Below are 23111 nucleotides of genomic sequence, written 5' to 3'. Positions count from 1 at the left end.
CTGATCGTTTGATGTGAGGCTGGTGAGAGTAGAGTACATTGTGGAGGAATGCAATGAGGTAACCAAGTATAAGCGGACGTGGGCGTGAACATTTCCATACAAACAGGTATGCAGGAACATTTGATTGAAAAAGTTCAAGTAAGCAAATAATAGGTGGAAGCCCCTTAAGGAAAATGTACGTTTTGTGAGAGAAATAAGATCTATAAACATGACTTGACTAGCGTAGACCTGGCACGACTGCTTAAATAGTAAAAGAGGCGTGGCAAAGTGAGGTTTTGAGTGGCACCAATTGGCACACAATCTTTTAAATAATTTAATGAATGAGTGTCAATTCCCCCCTAGTTGTGTACACTCCATATATAGGGAGTGGCGGGAAGGAGCAGCATAATCTGTTTTTGTTTTCTTAGTTAGTTATTTTTGAAAGCTTTATTAATCCCCAGTGGGGAAACTCATCTGCCACCAAATCAACTCATAGAGCCATCAAACAACACACAAAGCGTTCACAGCACACAACAAACGGATACACAACACCATAAAAAGCCATTTGAAACATTTCCTCCTTGCTCTCAGAACTATTCAGACAGCCAGGGATTGAGAAAACGAGCGAGAGGCTCTCTCCATCTGGGCAACATTATTCAGATTCCTCAGCGTTGGATATTGGACGATGCTGGCAAAGGAATGAGGGTGAGGCGTGGAGACCGAGTGAGGGGAGACGAGGTGAGGGCACACACAAGGGGGGGGAGGGGGCCAGAGGAGGGCACTGTTCTCTCACGGAGACGATGTGGCCTTGACAGCACTCCCCAGAAATGCCTTCAACGAGAGGCCACGTAAGAAGTCAGGAGTCCCGTGGTCAGCGCAGACGGCACATTTGATATAAAATGACTATTATGTTCCATTTGTGAGTGTTGCCTGGGACACCAACCAGCCAGGGAATGTGACAGCTCAGACTAATATGAATAACGGAGTTTCAAAACACTGCAGAGCGACATTATGATGATGGTGAAAGTTATTTCATCAACGGTGGGAGACAGCCACGAGGAGACGGCCAGTGTTGCTCACATCTCATGTGAATCTGTCTCAGCTTGTGGGAGAAAAGGGAGGGAGCAAACTGAATAGGGAGGGAAGGAAAGAAAGAATGCACTCGGATCTCATCATGTGATTTCGTTTTTTTTCCCCCCTCTTTTATATAGCTGCACAGTGATTATATGTTTGTAGTCTGGGGCTCTTAGCAAATCTTTCCAACCCCTCTCGGCTCTCTGGCTCTTCCCAACCAGCCTATACTTTCCCTCGACTTTTTTTCATTCAGTTGTGGGTGACGTGTGAGAGTGGAGTTCCTGCCTTCGTTTCATGCAGTTTGGTTTAGAGGGAAGGAGAGGGACTCATGGAGAGGCAGACATTTACTTAACCTGTCAAAGGGAAGACAAATTGAAGGTATAAACAAGAGGGACTGTTTGTGTTTTGGCCCGGGTGCGTATGCTCTGTCCTCACAGGGGAGCCGGACGAAGAGGAGGAAAGACGTGGACACTAAAGCTGAGAGAGTGGGAGAAAGTAACCGACGCGGGGAGAGAGAAGAAGATAAGTTACCCAATTGAGTCACCCATGGGCAAAGGTGGATGAGAAGTTGAGGAGTCTGTCTGACACGGGAGGAGGAGCGCCAGCCTGGGTGGGACCACCAACACAGCCTTCCTCCAACAACAACAGGACAGGATGAGGTACCAAGGCAGGGTAAGATCCTGACCACCATGATGTTCCTTGTCGTGTTTTCATGTGTACTGCTGCACACTGACTAGATGTTATGTGTGTGTGTGTGTGTGTGTGTCTGTCTGTGTTCATTATCTGTGCTTTCACAGCGAAGCACAAGATCCGATCAACCAATTCACTGTCTCAGTTATGGAGGGGGGGGGGGGGGGGGGGGGGGGGGGGGGGGAGCAAAACAGAGAGGTTTTTTTTCTTTTTCTTTTTTGCCCATGTATGAGTCATTGGTTATTTGGGTTTTTGGATACACTTCAACCAGTGCAGCCCAAAAAGAATAAACGTGCTATTTTTCCACTGTATCCATTACTGGCACATGAGTGATAGAGAGCCAGCTGCGGTACCAGAGCAGCTCGCCCTGGGACAGAGTGGTGGTCCATGCCTTATAAGGAAGACAATCCGAATGGAGTCGGATCAGCAGAGCTTAGTCATGGGGCCTGGAGCCAAGTCCCACTGTTTCGTTAGCCTCCTCACTGGCTGTCACTGCTGCTGCACCCACAAACCTGCAGAATTCACTGAAGCTGCCTGGTTATCAGTCAAATCCCCCCATAAAGCATCCAGGTTAGTTAGATCAGAGCCTCACTGCTGTAGCAACCGAGCCTCAGGTCATTTCACTGCAAGGGTCCCATTGTGTTCTGGTTTTATCTCCATCCCAGACCTGTAATGCTGAGGGTAACCTCAGCCACAGTATCCCCATAAGAATGATTTCCTCTTCCTTTTAAGATTTCCTCTACCCCATCCGTAGAGGCAGAAATGCTTTTTGTGAGCCTTCTCATCCTTAAAATTGGTTCCACATGTCATTGTGATCAAATCCTTGGAATACAAGTAGAAACAAATTAGCAGAAGAAGAAAAAATAGAACTTGTGACTGCTGACAGATCCTTGAAAACAATGTTTGCTGTGTTTTTTGTGTTGATAAAAAAAAAGAAGTGAGCATAACACGATTACAACAAATGTGGATGTGTCAGACACGGCAGCTACAGATGAACATAGAGTGTGAGATCTGTGGAAGATGAAAAGATGGATTGAGAGTCCGTTGCAGTTCAGAGTCAGGGAGTGCTGGTCAGCCTCACCTACCACGAAAGGTTGGAGCGTATGCTGAACACATGGCGTTTTACAACAATGTGCAAGCCCAGCCCACCCTAATATGTGCCAGTATATGTGGCAAGCTGCAACCACGTGGGCGGATAAAAGTTCAAACAAAAGCACTGTACTATTATTTTGAAATTTAAGTCATACACAAGCCGCATTTCATAGCCAGTTAAAACTGTCAGAGTTATAGGAAATGTTGCAATCAGCCACAACTGCCCCTTCATGGCATCCTTCACAGCTGTTTACGGATAGTTTTTGGTCTACACTCTTAGTTATACTACTTTTGCCTTAAAGATGTCATGAATGCAAGTTTTTCTGTTGACCATGCATGCAAAAACGAATCCTCCGTGTATAAAAGCATGCACAGCTGTTGACACACAACATAGAAACATTTCGGGGCATCCACTCAGCGCCTGCCCCAAACTTGACCTCGAACATTCCTTAGTTTTATCCAATGGGAAATCTGTAAACTGTAATTACTATCTGTAGGAAGCCCACCTCCAGGAGTGGGAGAACAATAGTCCAAGGTGAAGCAGGGAGGAGTGGCTGCAGTGGAAATGTCCAGTGACTTTCCTTTGCTCTCACTTCTTGGCAATCTTCCACTGTTGTCCTCCTTGTTTTTTTAAAGGATTTTCCTGCTTCCAGTGGCCAGAGATAATGACCTTTTTACCGGCATGAACTAGCCAAATGAGACCCTTGAGAGGCTCTTGCATTCAAGAACAACAGAAGTCCTGTGGAAGTCGAGCCCCTTTGTTCCACTTTCTGCTTGTTTAATTTTTTTTATGGAAGTGTAAAGAAAAACAGCACGGCTCCTCTCATAAATGTATCTTTGATACTGAAGATGGAGTGCAGCTGGTTTGGCTGGGGTGTCGTGCATTGATTACACACTGAATTGTGTGCCTGGATATATTTATTATCAGTAAGTATTGACTGCTGACAGTTTTATCTCTGTGTGTGTGCATGTGCACATGGTTATGTTTGTAATATCCTACATCAGGGCATATCTGAGTAATGATTTCCTGTCTGCACTATGATGTTTGACATGTACACACACTTTCCTTGTGGTGTCGCTTAAATCTCGTCTGGTCATATCGAGCTGTGTGTACTGTACATACATCATCATACACTATCTCTCTATGGCACGAGTCTATCCAGTCTGCTTATCATTTGGATTCCTGAAATGTTTTCGTTGTTTTAATCCTGGCAAGGTTTTGGTGGAACTGCTCTTACTTACAGAGTTGTTTTGGGGCTGTGGTCAGTAAGTCTTCAGACATTTGCCACAGATATTCTGAAGATATTTTTGAAGTCGGTCTCTCTTCATACATTGTTTATGCCTTGTAATATAATTATGTGGCAACTATAGTAATATTGAGTGCCAGATGCACATTCTTTCCTAACTGGGTGAAATGTATCATGCATTGTGCCCCCTGTTGGCCAACAGGGTGTAATTGTATCTATTGGAAGGTTATCAGTAAAAACAGAGATCTTCTCTCCACAGTACTGCTTCATTTCTCTTCCTCCTTCTCTCTCTCTCTCTCTTCCTGTAGGAAGTGGATGTTGAAGGACGAGTGCGCATCGTGATGGAGAGTGCCCTGACTGCCCGGGACAGGGTCGGGGTGCAGGACTTTGTCCTGCTGGAAAAATACAACAGTGAGGCAGCCTTAATAGAGAACCTACGGAGACGCTTCGGGGAAAACCTCATCTATGTAATAAAGCCAATTTACATGATATGTTCCAAAACATTTGAGTTGCTGCGGTGAAACGTCATTAAATGTGCTCTAATGTTTTGCCTCAGACGTATATTGGCTCAGTGTTGGTGTCAGTGAACCCCTACAAAGAGCTGGAGATGTACTCCAAGCAGCAGATGGAGCGCTACAGAGGGGTCAGCTTCTATGAGATCTCGCCTCACATGTGAGTCACTTCGTGCTCCTCAGACATTCATCAAACTCCTCCACGGTCTCATCATCACGTGGCATGCTGAGAACCACGTAATGCTAAATTGATTCTCTGTGATCAAACAGGATTTATTGAAGCATGCATGTCAACTTCAATGATGTTCTGTGTGTGTGTGTATTATATGCCTTCATATTGAAACCTCCACAGAGCTCAATACATATTCTGTATTATGGTGCGTAACTTTAAGGAATTTAAATTATGAGGGGTCTTTTTGTCACTCAATTAATCAAATTGTGTCAGCTCTACATACATTAATATAACATGCAACTCGTGATATCGCATATATGGATCGCATGTGATTGTGGTAACATCAAATAAATACATTTGATAATAACAAGCATGTAAACCACATATTTAACAATTATAACAGAATAATACAATTTTCATTGCATCCTCGAACATGTTTGTGTGACATTTCCACCACCATGTTTGAAATATACAGTATATATGTTGATATTTAAAGCTTTTGTTTTCCCCCTCAGCTACGCCTTGTCAGACAACACTTACCGAGCCATGCGCACCGAGAGGAAGGACCAGTGTATTATGATATCGGGTGAGAGTGGAGCAGGTAAAACAGAAGCGTCCAAGAAGATCCTCCTCTACTACACTGTCACCTGCCCCATCAATGAACATATGGCGACCCTCGGGGACCGCCTGCTGCAGTCCAACCCTGTGCTGGAGGTATTTAAACTATTTACACACGCTACAATAAGTTAAAAGCAGAGTACGTTTAGACTTATTTGACTTTCACAATAAATGATAATATCTGGTTGAGCTGAGGAATCTGAATGACCATTTGCATGTTTGTCATTTGTAAATACGTCTTAATATTTATTCCATAATGTTGTTATTGTGTTGTTGTTCTTAACTTCACATGTTTTGCTTTGCGTAGGCATTTGGCAACGCCAAAACATTTAGGAATGACAACTCCAGTCGCTTTGGAAAATACATGGATGTCCAGTTTGACTTCAGGGTAAACACTCCTTTCTTTCCTTTCACACGCTGTATAGAAATGAGATGTGCTTCTGCCACACTGAAAAACAGCAGTTAGTTTAGTTATAACATTGATAGAAGCTCAAACAGTTAAAACTCTAGGGTGCTAAACCTGCTGTTTCTCGTAACTCCTCCTAGGGGGCGCCAGTGGGTGGTCACATCCTGAACTACCTGCTGGAGAAGTCGCGTGTGGTGCACCAGAACCACGGCGAGAGGAACTTCCACATCTTCTACCAGCTTCTGGATGGAGGGGACGATGACTTGCTAACCACACTGGCCCTGGAAAGGAACCCTCAGAGCTACAACTATCTGGTGAAGGTGTGTGTGTGTGTGTGTGTGTGTGTGTGTGTGTGTGTGTGTGGTGCAGAAGACTTATTTCTTTTCAAACTAATATTTATTTCTGAGATCAACCGTGGTATCATATGTAATTCTCTTGTTCAGGGCAACTGTCCCAGACTCAGCTCCGTCAGTGACAAGAATAATTGGAAAGTTGTGATGAAGGCCCTGTCTGTTATTGGCTTCACTGAGGAAGAAGTGCAGGTCAGTAGTGACATTGTTTTTCACTCATATTCTCTGGTGTTATACATTAAAGTGGAACTTTCAAAGGTAAAGTCATCGGAATGGATTAAATGTAAGCAATGATCTGGGAATGTTAATGTCCCCCATGAATATGTCCACTGTTTGTTGACCTTTATTTCTTTACACTATACCCAAACATCACATTTCTTATCATCATAAACACATTCAGGTCAACATGAATCCAAAAGTAGTGACACACGTGTAAACAAGAGGCCCCTATGCAGTTTGCATAGTGAAAAAACTGAACTTTTAAACGTTCATTGTTTTCCAAAATCCTTTGGAACCCTATGAATGTTTTCATCAAGAGACATTTGCAAAAGGCGTTTTTGAAAGTTTTTAGCCCTGCACGGTTTACATCAACTTTATTGTGACAATTTAAAAAGGAAAATAGGGTTATTGAAAAACCCTTTTTTCAATTCAAATATCACTGGTTCTGATTGTGTTTTGATGATCATATTCTCAGTGACTGTCCAGATATTAATTTAGTAAAAACAACTTGAACACATCTGTGAGGTTGTTGTCTTTCCTGTGTCTGACCTCAGAAATTGCTGGATATCATCGCCAGTGTTCTCCATCTGGGAAATACTCAGTTTGGGGAAGGGGAGGAAGGAGAAACTTATATCACCACCGAGACTCAGATAACACATCTTGCGAAGGTCAGTACAGTCCCACCAGTATCATTGGACGTTCACATATGCAAAAACACTGTCCAGAAGGCATAGCATACAGCAGATGTGTTGTGGTTTTCCAGCTGCTGGGTGTCGATGTTTCAGCGCTCAGGGACGCACTCACTCACAAGAAGCTCACTGCCAAGGGAGAGGAGGTGACAGTCTGTGTGTCTGTGTTCCCCACATTCCCATTTGCTGTGTAGCTTGTGATTTAATAATTTTGTGTCATGTTTGTGCATTCCAGATGATCAGCCCCCTAAATTTTGAGCAGGCAATGTCCGCCCGCGATGCTTTGGCCAAGGCTGTGTACGGTCGGACCTTCACTTGGTTGGTGGAGAAGATCAATCAGTCGCTGGCTCTGAAGGTCCAGTAACAGTTCTGATCGCAACTCAAGAAACAACATGCAATTATTTAGTTTTTCCATTGATTGCATAGTGTGTACTTTATACGTTATGCAGGAGGAAATCTACCACAGCGGTAAGGGCTGCACAGTTATAGGGCTTCTGGATATCTACGGCTTTGAGGTCCTGCAGCACAACAGGTACGAGTTCTATTCATCTATATTCATCTATTCATTCTCCATCTTCATCTTAATCTGCCTCTGTTTTTCAGTGCACAAAATTCTTTGTCAGTAATTGTCTCTCATCACTCCAGCATGGATTTGGCCTAAGTCGCCTCATATTTCTCCCGACAGTTTTGAGCAGTTCTGCATTAACTATTGCAATGAGAAGCTCCAGCAGCTGTTTATTGAGCTCACCCTGAGATCTGAGCAGGAGGAGTATGAGACGGAAGGAATTGCAGTGAGTAGATCGTGGTTAGGTAGTCGGGAAAAAAAAAGTTGGATATACTTAGTGATATTTTTATTTCCATGCTAACACAACATTGTTCTCTCTCCCTCGAATGGCAGTGGGAGACGGTGCAATACATTGACAACAAGATAATTTGTGACCTGATAGAGGAGAAGCACAAAGGCATCATCTCCATTCTGGTGCGCACAAAAACTAGCTTATGTTTGTCGTGTATATGATGTTGTCTTCTGTCACTGGTGGAAAAGTTAAATATAGTGCCTGTTTATTCAGGATGAGGAGTGCCTGAGACCCGGAGAGACCTGTGATGTCTCCTTTTTAGAAAAGTTGGAAGACACACTGGGCGGCCATCCCCATTTTGTCACGTAAGCATTGTCTTGTATTAACTAATATTTTGACCGACAGCACAAAGACTCTCACCACAGCCTCTTACGTCTGCAAGCCTGTGTATGTTTGAACCTCTGTGTGTGTGTGTGTGTGTGTGTGTGTGTGTGTGTGTGTGTGTCTTTCAGTCACAAGTTGGCAAATGGAAAAACTCGCAGGGTAATGAGTCGGGAGGAGTTCAGACTGCTGCATTACGCTGGAGAGGTCAACTACAATGTCAATGGTAGGGCTGTAATGTATCACTGCATCAACCGGTTGACATTCATTCCACCGTTATTTTAGAGCATGACCCACAAATGACAAGTGTTGTTGTGTATCTCGTTCAGGTTTCTTAGACAAGAACAACGATTTGCTAAACAGGAACCTGAAAGAGGTAAGAACAATGCAAATGGACGAGGTAGAATCTCACCACAACATTTGAGTGAAGTTAAAGAGCGGGGGTGCGCCGTGTTGACATGTGGTTGTGTTGTTTGGTCTCTGTTCAGGTCATGTGCCAGTCAGACAACCAGATCCTATGTCACTGCTTCCGCAGAGAGGAAGTGATCCACCAGAAACGCCCAGAGATGGTGAGGAGTTCTCTCTCTCTCTCTCTTTGATCATTTATAGGTGGCGTTTAATAAAAAGATTGTCCTGTGGCTTTTGATAGTGATAACAATAAATCTTTTCTGAATCCTTTCTCTCTTTCATGTTGTTTTGTTTAAATGTGTCCCAAAGGCCGCCACTCAGTTTAAAAACAGCCTGATGAAACTCATGGAGATCCTCATGTCTAAAGAGCCATCCTACGTGCGTTGTATCAAACCTAATGACGCCAAGCAGCCAGGTATACTTTTATATCTCAGGATTATTGTGTAAAAGTTATAAATAATGTTACCTGTGCTATTTTGTGCCCTCTGAAGTGCCCTGAGAAAATATAGTATAGTATGTGTGCTGTGAGATTTGCCAAAAGTGTATTACTGTCACCAGTAAAGCAGATCTCTCCCTGCAGGAAGGTTTGATGAAGTTCTGGTCAGGCACCAGGTGAAGTACCTCGGCCTGATGGAGAACCTGAGGGTCAGGAGAGCTGGCTTTGCCTATCGACGTTGCTTTGAAGCCTTCCTGCAGAGGTGACTGAGCATCTTTCTGAATGGCTTCCAGCCCCAGTGATTGTTCATTCTGTTTACTCAACCGTATGTTCAGCCAACTGTCATTATAATGTTGTGCCAACGGCCACAGGTATAAACCCCTGTGTCCGGAGACGTGGCCCAATTGGCACGGCAGACTCGCGGATGGTGTCTCGACACTGGTCAACCACCTAGGCTACAAAGCAGAGGAGTACAAACTGGGCAGGTAATGTAGACTAAATGTGGCATCTGTGCAATACATTTGTATTGAAGTGATTGTCAAATGGCATTACAGTATCATGTTGGTCACACGTGTCTTTGTCCACTTTCTGCAGGTCAAAAATCTTCATCCGTTTCCCAAAAACTCTCTTCAGCACTGAAGATGCACTACAAGCAAAAAAGCCAGAGATAGGTGAGTAACATTGGTACGGTTTGTAATGATGAAATTAAAAGGAAGAATATATTTGTGAAGTACATTTATAATATGTTTATGATGTCAGTGGGGTTATGATTCAATTCTTTCTGAAGGTCATAATTTGAGGTATTGTTGTATGAGCGGGCAACATATTGCTAGATATTTTTATTATTGTGTTCACACCTATGAGACAGCAAACAATATTCTCACTGCAATCATCGCACTCTGTCACAATTGATGTAATCGATGGTACAACTCCTACACTGAACTATGAATCGGCATCCACTCCAACACCTCATTGGAAAGGCATAAAGCCACCGTTATTCTTTTATTTGTTGTGTTCTAGCTTTGACCCTGCAGACGTCGTGGAGAGGCTACAGAGAGCGAGCCAAGTACCAACGCATCAGACGCGCAGGTTAGAGCCGCTCCCACTGTTGATCTCTCACAGTTTCCCATGTCTACCTTACAGTGTCACTGTGTCCCTAAATTGTAATTAAATACATGCATAATTACTTTCCAGGTTTATTATGTTTCTATATTTTCATATTTTTGATTTAGCCTTCCAAAATCTTTCAGACTTTGTGCTTTGTTAAGTGTCCCCTAACCCTAACCCAAGCACATCAAAATGCTTTTGGGTGGCCATCAAAGTTTGGTCCACATTCCAGGTCATGTATTTGGGTGTATATGCTTGGTTGGATTTCAATTCACAACACATTTATTGAGCTGACTTTCTGTGCTTTACTAACCTTGGAATGGTCTCTTCTGAGTGTAAGAGTAAGAGTAAGAGTGGTGATCTATGTGTGTGTGTTTGTGTGTGTGTGTGTATTCAGTGATTACGATCCAGTCTGCGTGGCGAGGGATGAAAGCACGCAGGAGGGCGAAGAGGCGTCGACAGGCTGCTGAGTTAATACGCAAGTGCGTCTACTGACACTTTGTTCCTGTTGGTTTTTGTATGTATCTTTGCAACTGCATTTTGTATTTACAGTTGATTTCTTTCTTTTGTTTATATCTTTCTTTTCAGGCTCATAAAAGGCTTCATCTACCGCCATGAGGAATACTGCCCTGAAAACGAGTATTTCCTGGATCATGTGCGCTGTTCCTTCCTCAAGAATCTACGTAAAAACCTGCCCAAGAGCGTTTTGGACCAAAACTGGCCGACGCCACCTCCGTCCCTCGTTGAGGTACACAGGCTCATTCTGCTGAATCACATCGTGACATACAGATTAAAGAATGAATAAGTAGTAGAAGTAAGGAGGAATCTGCAGAGTTATTAATGCAAATTCTGCATTGTCAATTCCATGGTGCCCGACAGACCTCTGACCACCTGCGGAGACTGCACATGAGAAACATGGTCATGAAGTATTGCAGGAGAGTCCAGCCTGAATGGAAGAAGCAGGTACACTTACCACAGAAAACATGGCCTTACTAGTTGTTGTTGTTGTTGTTTTTAAATGTGCCATTTAACAAAAAACCTTGCCTGAATTTTTTTTTCTTCTTTGCTGTAGATGATGCAGAAGGTTATAGCCAGTGAGATCTTCAAGGACCAGAAAGACAGCTATCCTCAGGGAGTTGGAAGGCTGTTTTTGGATTCCAGGCTGGGTACGTATGAATAAATGACCTCTGTGCTAATTAACGCCACAAAGAAGACGTAATAACATTTACAGAGACTTCCCCATTGCTTTGTATAGAACGTGAACAAATCAATCTCAAAGTCGTCCAGACCCTCGGCAATGACAAAGTGCAGGTGGGATGGAGCTTTTTTTTATCCTATGCAATGTAATAAAAGTGCTACATAAATGTACAGCTGCCTCACAGTCATGTGTCTCCTTGTGCTTTTCCAGTATGGTGTATCAGTCGTAAAGTATGACAGGAGAGGTTTCAAGCCTCGGCCTCGCCAGCTGCTGCTCACGAACACCTTCGCTGTGCTCGTGGAAAGGACCAAAATCAAACAGAGGGTTGACTACACAGCTCTGAGAGGTGAAAAGCAATTTGAGAAATGTATTTATTAATTAAGATATTGATCAATGTTCTATCCGTGATCACTACTGAGCTCCTTTTCATTCATCTTTCTAAGGAGGAGTTATTAAGTCACTACAGTTTTCAAATTAGATTCATCTTTCTTTGACCTTCAGCAATCATAACACCTCAATTACTGTTCGTTATCCGTGCACTTCTGCAGAAATATCCATGACAACCAAGTCCAAACGGGGACACACATTCGTTGTGATTGTATTCATTAGTTTAATGAATCCGAGCCCGGTTTTCTCTTTTAACAGGCATCTCCGTGAGCTCTCTCAGCGATGGGATGTTTGTTCTGCACATGCCCAATGAGGACAATAAGCAGAAGGTACAGTAAGACACAGCAGTCGTGGCTGTTTACTAGTGTACGCCCATGCAACAACTCTAAATCCAGCTGTGTGACCCTCAGGGTGATGTGGTACTGCACTGCGACCATGTGATCGAGCTGGTGACCAAACTGGCCATGATGGCCGGCAAGGTCAACTACGTCAACGTCAGCCCGGGCAGGTGAGGCTTCTCTGACTGCTTCTCTATGTTGGTCATTGGCAACCCAGCAGTACTCATGTCCTATCCTGTCTTTTATCCGTTACTTCCTATGTGGCATACAGTATTAGGTTTGTTCTGGCTCGAGGCAAAGAAGGAATCATTGATTTTGTCAGGGGTTCAGAGCTGAAGGTGGCCAAAGGCAAGCGAGGACATCTGCTAGTGGTGAGTCTGTTCTGATGTCATGTGTGGAGCTTGCAGGGAGGGTGGTTGACTTTTTATATATTAAAAACATTTCGGCCAGCTGACTGTATTCAATCTGATTTCACTCTGCAGATTGCCCCTCAGACCAACGTCACATGAAGATACAGAAAACCAGCCAATAAGCCTTTTAGCTAACTGGAGGACTGCGCCTCAGAAGTTTGTATCGTGATGTGTTCATTTTTAGCCGACAGGACGATACCACAAGCACACACAACATACTCAGCAGAAGGAAGATCCCTTTCATATGCATCGTCATAATTATTACAAGAATGTCTTTAATGTTGCAATAATTAGTTTTTTTTAGATTAGAAAATCATAACATGAAGTTGTCACTGTTTCAATTGCTTCATCTACTTTATTTTCACTCATACATAAATATATTTCCACTTTATCAAATATCAAATATAATAATGTAAAACACTGTATCTCTAAGAGACATCAAATAAACCACTTTGAAATAAATAGCATGTTAATAAATATGTCAATAAATAGCAAATATATATTTGGAAAGTCCAGTAGAAAACTTGGGGGAAAAACATCATGTTGGGAAGTGTTTTCTGGGAGCTTATTGCTAACTTACAGTTGGAGGACAGAAACTCTGGGAAATACCCAAGAAAACCCTTTAAATATACAGTAAAACATCATGTCAAAGATATGACAAGCTAAAAGGAGAGCTCCATGTAAAGTCTTGACAACATCACGAAAACAGTTATAAGTGTGTGTGTGTGTGTGTGTGTGTGTGTGTGTGTGTGTGTGTGTGTGTGTGTGTGTGTGTGTGTGTGTGTGTGTGTGTGTGTGTGTGTTCTACTGCTGCTGGGGTTTTGTTTCCAGTCAAAGGTGTGTCTTTGAAGCCAAAAGGAGGAAGTCTCTTGCCAGCTTGGTGAGGTAAAGGTCTAGATCCCTCAAGATGATGTAACCCTCCACTCTGCTGTCCCATTCTGTTTTGGATCTGGTTTGTGGGTTGAAGGGTGGAGGAGAGGTTGGCTTTGTCCAAGAGCTATTCATATAACTCATCTGGAGAAGAAACAAAAGAATTGTTCATCAAACCTAAGTTTCATTTCCTCCAAAGTATTTTGGGGTAAAAAAAAGGATCAAATTTGGGTGAGAAGATGATGGATACCTGAGAGCTGACTTGGCTCATTAGGTCCCTCAGGTCAAACTGAATGTGCCTGATGCTCTGAGGTAAAGTGATGCGGACCGTCCGATCCACCATCTGCTCTTTCTCCTCCTTCTCGAGCTGCTTTCTTTTCCGCTCCAGCATTTTCCAATAGGCTTGCATGTCCCAGAAAGCAGCATGCAGTCGATCCCATTCCTTTATGCGCAACAAGAGACAGCCACATGATTACGTAATCAAAACCCTCAACTTGCAAAAGAGGAATTCCTCTCAAACGTTCTGCAAGAGCAGACTCTCACGACGATGTCATCAGGTTTCTTTTCTTTTTCTTTCTTTTTTTCTCAAAACACTGGAGGAAAATTGCAGTGTAACCACCAGTGGCGTATTGGAGTTACAACAGACCCCGGTGCACGCTATTATGACGGGCCCTATTGCACACTAGTTACTAGACACACACACACACACACACACACAATTAGGAGTATATATATTTTCCTAACAAATGAGTTACTGAGCTATTGTATTCTCTCCGGGCGCCATGCTCAGTCTATATTTACACCCCTGATTGTTATATTGCATTGTTTGGAAGAGGACACTAACCGTCAGCTTTAGCCAGCTGTAGAAATCTGTAGAAAGGGATGGCAGGTCCTTTAACTGCCGACTTCTGTCCTCAAAGTGCTTATCTCCCAGCTGCTGCTCCTTCTGTTAAAGTAAACATGGTACTCATTAAATATTTGTAATTAGGGAAAGCTAATCATACGCTGACCAGTGAGGAGAGAACTGTCTTTAGGGCTCACATATTTCCTCTGCAGCAGCTGGACTCGGGTTCGGGTGGACCTCGTGAGACGAAAGGAGTTGTTGTATTTATTCCTCTGGAGGACTGGAGATGGAGAAGAGGACTCCACACAGTCCAGTACACAGCAAAGGAGGATGAGTGCCCGCCACCAAACAGTCATCTGAACCCATGACAAGACCAGAGATGTGGGTTAATATTGTCTATTGTTTACAGTTCAAAATGTCACACTTGGACGAAAGGACAAAAAAAAAATATGAAAAAGCGTGACCGCCAGTATCACTTCCAGCACAAAGTACAGTGATCCGGTTAACTCCTCCCATTCTCTTTAAGGGAAGTCAACTGTCAATTTCCATACTTAGTCTCCAAAATGAAGTCCATTGATATTTCTGAAACAAATCCCCACATTAGTTGTTGCAACCAAGATGCAAATGATCCTTTTCATTACGGTCACTTTATTCAGCTGCATCATCCGTTGTTATCACAACAGTCTTCTTCTTGAGTCAACATCTTTCTTAACCATGACGGTGTTCTCCAATGATTTGTCCCAATTATTGATAACAAAAGCTCCCTCAGGTCGGCACAAATAAACGGCAGAAACGTTATGGGAACTGAACTGAAAAGGAAGATGTTATCGATGCTTACAGAAACACTTTTAGTGGAAGTTTGACATCGACAGTTTAAGTAAAGAAGAAACAAATGCACTGCCATAAACTCTGTGCATCTGTTTCTACTATTGTCTTCTGTGTCATTTTAACATGTGCTCACATGGTGATTCAGTAAATAATTAAAAAAATGTAATCTAGGTATACAGACAAATACAAATACACAACCCATCAAACTCTGGTCCTAAGTATGTTTTAAGTATAGGCTTACCTTGGATCAGCAGTGAACAAGACCAAGATACCTTCATGTTATGGAAAGGCTGTTTATTAAGTACTGTTTATATATTTGTCACGTTGCTTTCGGTTTCTGAGATCTGGAGTTTTTTTCTTTTTTTTCTCTCTCTCTCTCTCTCTCTCTTACTCTCGCCCTGTTTCAGCATCTTGTGGTCACCAATATGATTCAGGCAGAAGTGCGGTATCTTGAGGAAGTGAGCTACAAAGAAAATGCATTGTGTATTTGTTTTTTTTTTAAACAGCCGTGTGGGAAAATGAGTATTTTCAGGAGTTTTAATTACTTGTTTGGGTCTAGTCTAAAAAAAACTATTATTTGAAAAGTGTGTTTGCGTATTCAAGGCGCATCACCTTTTTAGGATATTTAAAGTTAAATGTCAGACAGACAAACTGATAGAAAGACAAGAAAGGAAGAAGGCAAATGGGATTCTGAGCGTACGATTTTCAGTGTAAACTATATGTCACTTTATATTTTATTTATTTACACTTTATTGCTTTGCATGTTGATATACTGCCTTAATAACTGCTTTAATTCATAATCTTATGAAGGGTGTCATTCTGTGCATACATTTTAATGGTGTTTTAATGTGCACTTGAGCAATGAATAAATATGTTAATCAAAAAATAAAGTTTCGTAAAAATAGAACTTCATAGTTATTAGTTATTTAAGTGGCGAACTGTTTCAAGAAGCAGTGGAGTTCCGTGTTGACTGGGCATCTTGAGGGAATGTTTGAGGAGTCTCATAATGGAGATGAGTAATGACTGGTGCAGTTTCACTGAACCTCACTAAACAAGAGAAAAACACATCAACTCTCCTCATGACTCTCTTCATCACTGGATGTCGTCAGTTCCTGAATACATCTATTTTATTCCACCACATCCGACTTGTTTTATCTTCCTTACTCAGCTTAAATCTAGAGAGGACCGTTGTTTTTTAATGTGCTGCCATATATTTTAACACCAGACCAAGGGACAACAGTTGAAAATGAGCCTTTTGGCTAACACTGGCACATTTACATTGATGACGACCAATGTGCATTGTCAAAAGATGAAGATTAAGATTAAGACGATGATGATGTTATTATATAATATATGTTACTCTCTGGGTCTGTGGTTGATACTGACACTGCGGCCATGCTAAGTCATTGTTGCGAGAGAAATAATGAAGAATAAACCTCATCATTTTCCTGGAGTTTATTTCTTAAATTTCAACTGTTTTCATGTCATATAGTGATATGACATGAAAACTGCCACTCCCTGCTGCCCTGCGAGCATCTCATTCCCATCACCTAAGCTTCCCTCCTCCCTCCTGCACCTTATTCCTTCATCCGCCACCGTCTATGTCCACTCTAACCTTAACCCAAACCCAAACCCTAGCCCCAACCCTAACCCTGACCAGATCAATTTCTCCTCTGCCAGATTGTCGAGTCGGCATTGCAGATTTGTTTACCTGGTCGCCTGCCTGCCTTGAAAAGATAAACTTTCCTGTTACATTGATTGTTTCTGTGATGTGCTTTGTCCAGAATCCTTACAGTAACCACCTTGAATGCCATTTTACTGTAAATTTTACTGTAGATTTCCATTGTACATCCCTCATTCTCATCTCTATGCTTTATTTAGTCGGATCCTGCATGTTCTTTCAAAATGTTCATGTATTGTAATTGAAAGTGTCAATGAACAGATATCTATATATGTGTGTATATATAGATATATATCTCTCTATATATATGTGTATATATATATTTATATGTATACATATATATTTATATTATATATATATTAATATATATGTATACATATATTATATTTATATTATATATTATATATATATATATATTATATTTATAATATATATATATATATTTATTTTAATTTTATTTTGTCCTCATTGTCAAAGGAACAGCTCTCTCTTCCAGAAAATTGCTCACACTCATGAAGAACTTTTCGGAGGTAAATTCCCAACCAGAGGTACATCTAATGCGTAAAATGTGGAAGTCACCCAACATTCAAATGAATGAACACGGGAAGGGGGGCAGTATTCTTTCAACACATTGAAAATTTAATGACATACTGAGTTGATTAAAGCTTTTTTTTTTATGATCAGTGAGCTTGAAAGAAATAGAGTTGGTTTAGTGTACAAACACAGTACTGCTGATCCTCTTCAACAATGCTGCATTCAATTATCGTAGCTTTTGACTGCTGGTCTTTTACTTCATTCAATTTCCAGTTATGTTGTGAACATTCCAGCATATAAATGTAATAAAAGTTATCTATCATTAAAATGTAAGGCCTGGTCGTCACTGGGTCTATTTTTATGCTACACTTGCCTTGATTAAATGCAAAAACAAAGTGAGTAAGTCTAATTAATTTTACTATAGGAGAGTGTCAGTGTTCACACTGACAAAATAAAGGCCTAAATGGAACTTAAACAACATATCCCAAGTGGTAAAGATAACGTATTACACATATGAAAGCCTATGGATTTTGATTTTATGAGTAGCTAGTAAATGCTCTTTTGCCTTTCTTTTCTATTAAATAGGCAATACTGTTTTTTAAATTGAAGAAAATCCAACTCATTCTAAGAGCTTATATTGGGATCAGGTGACAAAAAGATTGGGGTTATTTCTTTGAATTTAATTTGGTATGACCAAATACATGGAGACAAGAAAAGTTACAGTGTGACGACGACAACAGAGAGGGGAAAGATACGATCTTTTGTGAAATTTCCTCTGAGATAAACCCTATGCAATAGCAATCTGAATAACATCCTTGAAAATTCCTCTCCACTAGAAACACAAAACAACTGGTGGTTTCAGCCTACCTCTTTGCGGCGTGTCAGTTTCACATATCAGTGGGCAGCAGGAAAGTCTAGACAGTTTCTATGTAGTCACTCATGCACAGCCGAGGAGGCCAGAGGCGGTCAGTGTTCAGCCGAGGGTTCAAAGCTCACACTGTTACGTAATGGTTACTACAGTTTAGTACTCACTAAAAGAAGTGAACCTATAACCCCCAAGACCTTTGTGATCCAACTCATTAACTCAACCTACATCACAAGACTTTTCCCATATGGTGTTGTCATTGATACACTATTACAGTTTAAGTATATTGTTTTGCCCGAAGTGTTGAATCAAGTCCTTGCTGCGAAAAAAGCAAGTGATGGCCAGATATGTGTGTAGGGCTTTCTTGTTCAGTAGGTTATTCATTTTAATCTAATCTAATCACTTAATTATAAATCACTTTTCATAAAGGAGACAAACACATTTCCAGCGTTTTGCAAAAAGTGTCGGGGCAAAAATGATAGCGAAGCGGTTCAGTAATCATATTGATTCAGAACCAGTTCACCTCAACATTGCAATGTTTTTCTGCTGACTATACACATCCTGTATGCCACTGCAAACCCAGCCTTCTCCGGGTTACAGTTGGCTTTGTGTGACTTCCAGACCGCTCTCATGGATTAAAAGCTTCTTCCAAACTCGTACATATATATATATATATATATATATATATATATATATATATATATATATATATATATATATATGCACTTTGCAAAAAACCAATGACCTCGGATGATACATGCTTTCAATGAAAATATGTCCATGTTGATTAGTAACTGAGCTTGTCTCTCCTTTAATAACAAGCAAATATACATTATATCAGACACTATACTATCACCACTGGATTATGGCAATATTTGATATGCTCATTATTTGTCATTAAGAAAAATTCACTTCTGTAAGCCACCACTACACTTCACATGAAACTATGAAATCAGTCACTGCGTGTCAGTGGGTAAGTCACGGTTCATAAACATGCTGACTTCCTCTCAGAAAGTGAAAATGCTGAGTTGTCTTGAGCTGTCATGTTATGCTCGGTAAAAGGGAAATGGGTGCACGAGGAGAAAGGCTTCCCTCATTTCAGCAACCCCCTCCCATATTCCCCTTATACAGTAACGTCAAATTTCCCCTTGTGATGCGCACAATTCATTCTCAGTCTATTCTCAGTCTCATTCCTTTGTGGTTTCAGGCTTCCCTTTTAGTTTTGTTCTGTATTTCTTTTCCATTTTGAGACTTCTCCAACAAACATCCGATGCCGCACTGACATCAAGTTCTCTTATTCAGCTTATAGTAATTTAAGTATTATTATACTTTATTAATTTATCTGCTGTAATGAAAAAAAGTTATTAAGCAATCTTTCATAGGCTTAAAAAAAATCCTAATGCTGATTAATATTGTGTCACAAATCTAGTTAAATATTTAAGAAATAACCATATAAATTATATAAAGAGAAATTGTATATAAAGAGATATGTTACTGCTGTTTCTCACCTGTCTGACAGAGTGCACCGAGTTGTTTGCTTGAAAGCACGAACACAACAGGGACATTGTGCAAAAGAACAAAAGACAGCTGGACAATGTGTCGTTGTGGAAACAACACATTTTTTATCAGGCTCGTGCATTTGACCTGGTATGAACTCCCCAGGCTTTCTATTTAGTTTGGATCACATTAATAAAAGAAAGGGAGAGTGAGGATGTTTTAGAAAGTGAAGACTCTTCAGCCTATTTTATTTCATATTGTTTTTTCTAAATGTGATTGTTCACTACGGCTTTGTGATATATTCACCGAGCTAAATTCCTTGTATGTCAAGCGTTGGCAATAAACAGTTCTGATACATTATGCATACTCCTGACTGTTCTTCATTATCTATGTATAGTGTATGTTTTAATATCAAGGGCTACAATGGGTTAAATGGGCTAAATGTTTTTTCTTCTCCAATATATTTATTTTTTGATCTTTGGATTCAATTTGTCACAGTTGTTGATGAGACTATTCGGCCCACATGAAACAATGATCTGCCTTTTGTGCCAAAAAAACTTTATTTTGGAGATCATATAGGAATGTCTGTTCCTATATTATTTATCGAAGGGTAAATAATTACTACATAACTCAACTAGTAGTTACCCAAGTAGTAATTACCCAAGTAATAAATAATTACTTCATAACCCAAGTAGTAGTTACCCAAGTAGGAATTACTACATAACCCTAAGTAGTAGTCGTAGTACTTTGAGTAATAAATAACACATACCGTTGGCAGATGGTAAAACCCTTTTCCTGTGGTTTCCCTCTAACCGGCCATCAAGACCATTAAAGTAGTCTTAAGGCCCTCGTTGTGCCTACAAGGTTGATACGATTTGATTCCCCTCCTGAAAAGATTGGACTACTTCTGACAAAAAGGAAATTACAGGTAATTAAATAAAATGTTCATTGTAAAATAATGACCCCACAAATTCAAATTGAAATCAAATTTAAAGTCCCCTTTAACTGAAATGTATTTACTTTATTGTGACTTAACTTTGATGTTTTACCTTCACTGTGCAGAGTTGAAATACAAAAAGACAGGTCTACTTGTTTGTATAAAAAATGAATATTTCTACAGCACTGTTAACCATATCATCAGCTGGTATCACTAATCACAGAATAAGATTTAGAGATGCACTTGCTCCGAGAGCCTGAATCCTCCATGATTGTCCCCGCTTGACCCAGAGGCAATGCACACACACACACACACACACACACACACACACACACACACACACACACACACACACACACACACACACACACACTCACACACACACACACACACACACACACACACACACACACACACACACACACACACATCTGAGGACAGCTGCACAATCACAAAAGAGAAGATAGTGTAAGACATTTGTTTTATTGGGTCACCCCCAGCTGGGTCTAATTTGTTGAGACAGCTTGGCGTTTGAAGTCCCGGGACCTTTTATGTAATACTTATCGACTGCGTCGGAGTTGATCTCTATAAAAGCAGCAGTCACTCGACTGAAAGGTAGATGCGCTTAGAGTTGCTTTTGCCGTCTCCACCTGTATTTTGTGACTCCCTCTGTACCAGGAAAATGTACGCAGCTATTACGCTCTGCGTCTTCATGTGCTTGACTGCTACCACCCATGCAGATCACCATCAGCCTTGTCGTAAGAATTTGTACTTCCATCATTTTGGTTCTTCCTGTTATCTGATTTTGAGTTGACCGCTTGTTGGGCAGCGCGTTATATGAGTTTGAAAATGTGTCCAATGTCTAGTATGTTGTTTGTTGCCTGCATGCGTGAGACTAATCTAACGTGTTGTCTTTCAGATGCACCCAATATGACAGGATTCATGAGTGTGGTGAGTTTTTTTTAAATGTGTCTCACAAGACAATTTGTATTTCTGGTACTTTTTTAAAATAGCATTTTAAACTCTGGCGTTAAACTCTCTGAATGCCTGTCGTTCAATGAAACTGCAGATATCCCTGAAGGGTGACGTGAAAGCATTTGGTGCGTTCACTTATGATTCGATGGGCAAGAAACTACGGTTCAGATCAAACGAGAGCTACCCCACGAACACATCCCTGGGCTTGGATCTGCTGATGTTATTCGATGAGGTGGGGGTTTTCTTTATTCAAGAAAACTAAAACGCAGATCACTTAATGCTGTTTTTTTTTGCGCCTTGACATCTGGATCTGTCTCTCCATCCTGCAGGGCATATTCTATGAGATTGACAGCAAAAATCAGAGCTGTGAGAAAAAAACACTGCAATGCACCCAGCACCCTCTAGATATCCCAGATGATGCAACGTTCATGAGCACCGTCAACAGTGGGAGTCCATCAATTGAAGGGGAGGGAATAAAAGTCAGTGTATGGAGAGGAGCGATGGCAGACATGAAGGGTGAGAGAAATGCTACAAAATAACATGTGAAATAGTAATAATGTTAATAATATGTGCCTTTATATGTGACAAAGTCAATTACGACTTGAGGGTTTTCCGTCTCTTTTTTATTTCAGGCCACTACTGCATGTCTGTCACCATGGGGTGTTTGCCCGTGTACACAATGTACTTCCATGAGTCCTCATCATTCATTGTCAGGTTGGTGAATTGTTTTCTTTTTTTAATCATTGGGAAAATAACACTCCAGGTATATCAATGTGACTGTCTAGCATATGTTAAGATGCACAGACTTAAATGAATGTGTGGGAAAAATCTCCATATTGTAAAAAATATTTTCTCACAGCCTCACGGAGGTGGAAATCGAGATCAAGGATCCAGATCTTCTCGCGGTGCCCTCCTGTTGTCTGGCCCAGCCTCTGGAGGAGACCCCTGAAGGGACAGTCAATAGCTTCCTCAACGAGTTCATGTAGATGAAACCTCGCCGGCAGAAAACCCGACCCCTATACAAGTGTGGCCTGCCAGAACTTTAGACTTTCCTCTGCTTTTCATGTGTGAATTGAGCTTTTTGTGTGACCCTGCACTACATCACAGCGGGTCCAATCACATCTTCCACCCCTTTATGAAGATATGGCGTTGAATGGATCATCCTGTATACATACATGTTGATGTAAAGGAAAGAGATATGACGTAGAATTAGTCATAATTACTAACAGTTTGGTGGCTTTTCAAGTTGGCACTGCTTACAAAACCTGTAAGATAGGATTAATGAACAATAAAATGTCAAAGATGTCAATGGTGTAAAGAGACTTCTTTTTTTGATTATTTCCTTCTTCACTGTTTTGACTTTGTACAACTTTTGAACAAGCAGGTTTTGAATCAACAACAAACCATTTCAGAGCTGTAAGGCTGTATTAATCCACTAGGGGGCCCCGGGGCCATTGGTTTGGTCCCCATTTGACTACCTTTTCCTCGTCACATAGAAGTATTCTTCAAGGGGAGTGTACCACACATTGCCGATCAAATGTTCTTCTCTCCAGAGATCCAGTGACAGTTA

General features: G+C 41.1%; 3 protein-coding genes across 6 annotated transcripts; 2 read left to right on the top strand and 1 right to left on the bottom strand.

The window, feature by feature from the left end:
* The first annotated feature begins 1211 nt into the window (after nucleotides 1-1211).
* LOC117742747 (unconventional myosin-Ic-like) lies at nucleotides 1212-12993 on the top strand. Of its 4 annotated transcripts, none has more exons than XM_034550365.1 (32): nucleotides 1212-1725; nucleotides 4391-4549; nucleotides 4639-4754; nucleotides 5282-5480; nucleotides 5692-5772; nucleotides 5931-6110; nucleotides 6234-6332; nucleotides 6914-7027; nucleotides 7123-7194; nucleotides 7284-7403; nucleotides 7498-7580; nucleotides 7734-7839; nucleotides 7947-8027; nucleotides 8119-8210; nucleotides 8358-8452; nucleotides 8556-8602; nucleotides 8715-8795; nucleotides 8944-9049; nucleotides 9215-9332; nucleotides 9442-9555; nucleotides 9665-9741; nucleotides 10091-10159; nucleotides 10575-10659; nucleotides 10766-10925; nucleotides 11057-11140; nucleotides 11250-11343; nucleotides 11433-11488; nucleotides 11586-11721; nucleotides 12021-12091; nucleotides 12173-12270; nucleotides 12372-12471; nucleotides 12583-12993. In XM_034550365.1, the coding sequence occupies exons 1-32, from the start codon at nucleotides 1708-1710 to the stop codon at nucleotides 12607-12609; spliced, it is 3138 nt and encodes a 1045-aa protein (XP_034406256.1). In that variant the 5' UTR covers nucleotides 1212-1707; the 3' UTR covers nucleotides 12610-12993. The 4 variants fall into 4 exon arrangements, with proteins under 4 accessions (XP_034406256.1, XP_034406257.1, XP_034406255.1 ...); XM_034550366.1 differs by having other exon boundaries at nucleotides 1238-1725; nucleotides 5931-6104; nucleotides 12583-12697; XM_034550364.1 differs by having other exon boundaries at nucleotides 1238-1725; nucleotides 5931-6104; nucleotides 8104-8210; nucleotides 12583-12697.
* On the bottom strand, nucleotides 12840-15481 carry LOC117742748. The gene is made up of 5 exons (XM_034550368.1): nucleotides 15294-15481; nucleotides 14422-14580; nucleotides 14225-14326; nucleotides 13631-13822; nucleotides 12840-13524 (listed from the first exon to the last, which is right to left on the bottom strand). The coding sequence occupies exons 2-5, from the start codon at nucleotides 14578-14580 to the stop codon at nucleotides 13342-13344; spliced, it is 636 nt and encodes a 211-aa protein (XP_034406259.1). The 5' UTR covers nucleotides 15294-15481; the 3' UTR covers nucleotides 12840-13341.
* A 5767-nt stretch (nucleotides 15482-21248) lies between these two features.
* epd (ependymin) lies at nucleotides 21249-22850 on the top strand. The gene is made up of 6 exons (XM_034550574.1): nucleotides 21249-21324; nucleotides 21486-21517; nucleotides 21636-21773; nucleotides 21871-22057; nucleotides 22174-22255; nucleotides 22401-22850. Exons 1-6 carry the CDS (start codon nucleotides 21249-21251, stop codon nucleotides 22525-22527), a joined length of 642 nt encoding a protein of 213 aa, XP_034406465.1. The 3' UTR covers nucleotides 22528-22850.
* The last annotated feature ends 261 nt before the right edge of the window (nucleotides 22851-23111 follow it).

This window comes from Cyclopterus lumpus, chromosome 14 (genome assembly GCF_009769545.1).
Source record: "Cyclopterus lumpus isolate fCycLum1 chromosome 14, fCycLum1.pri, whole genome shotgun sequence".
Classification (NCBI taxonomy): Eukaryota; Metazoa; Chordata; class Actinopteri; order Perciformes; family Cyclopteridae; genus Cyclopterus; species Cyclopterus lumpus.
Note: the sequence above shows the minus strand (reverse complement) of the source record. Positions and strands in the feature narration are given on the sequence as shown.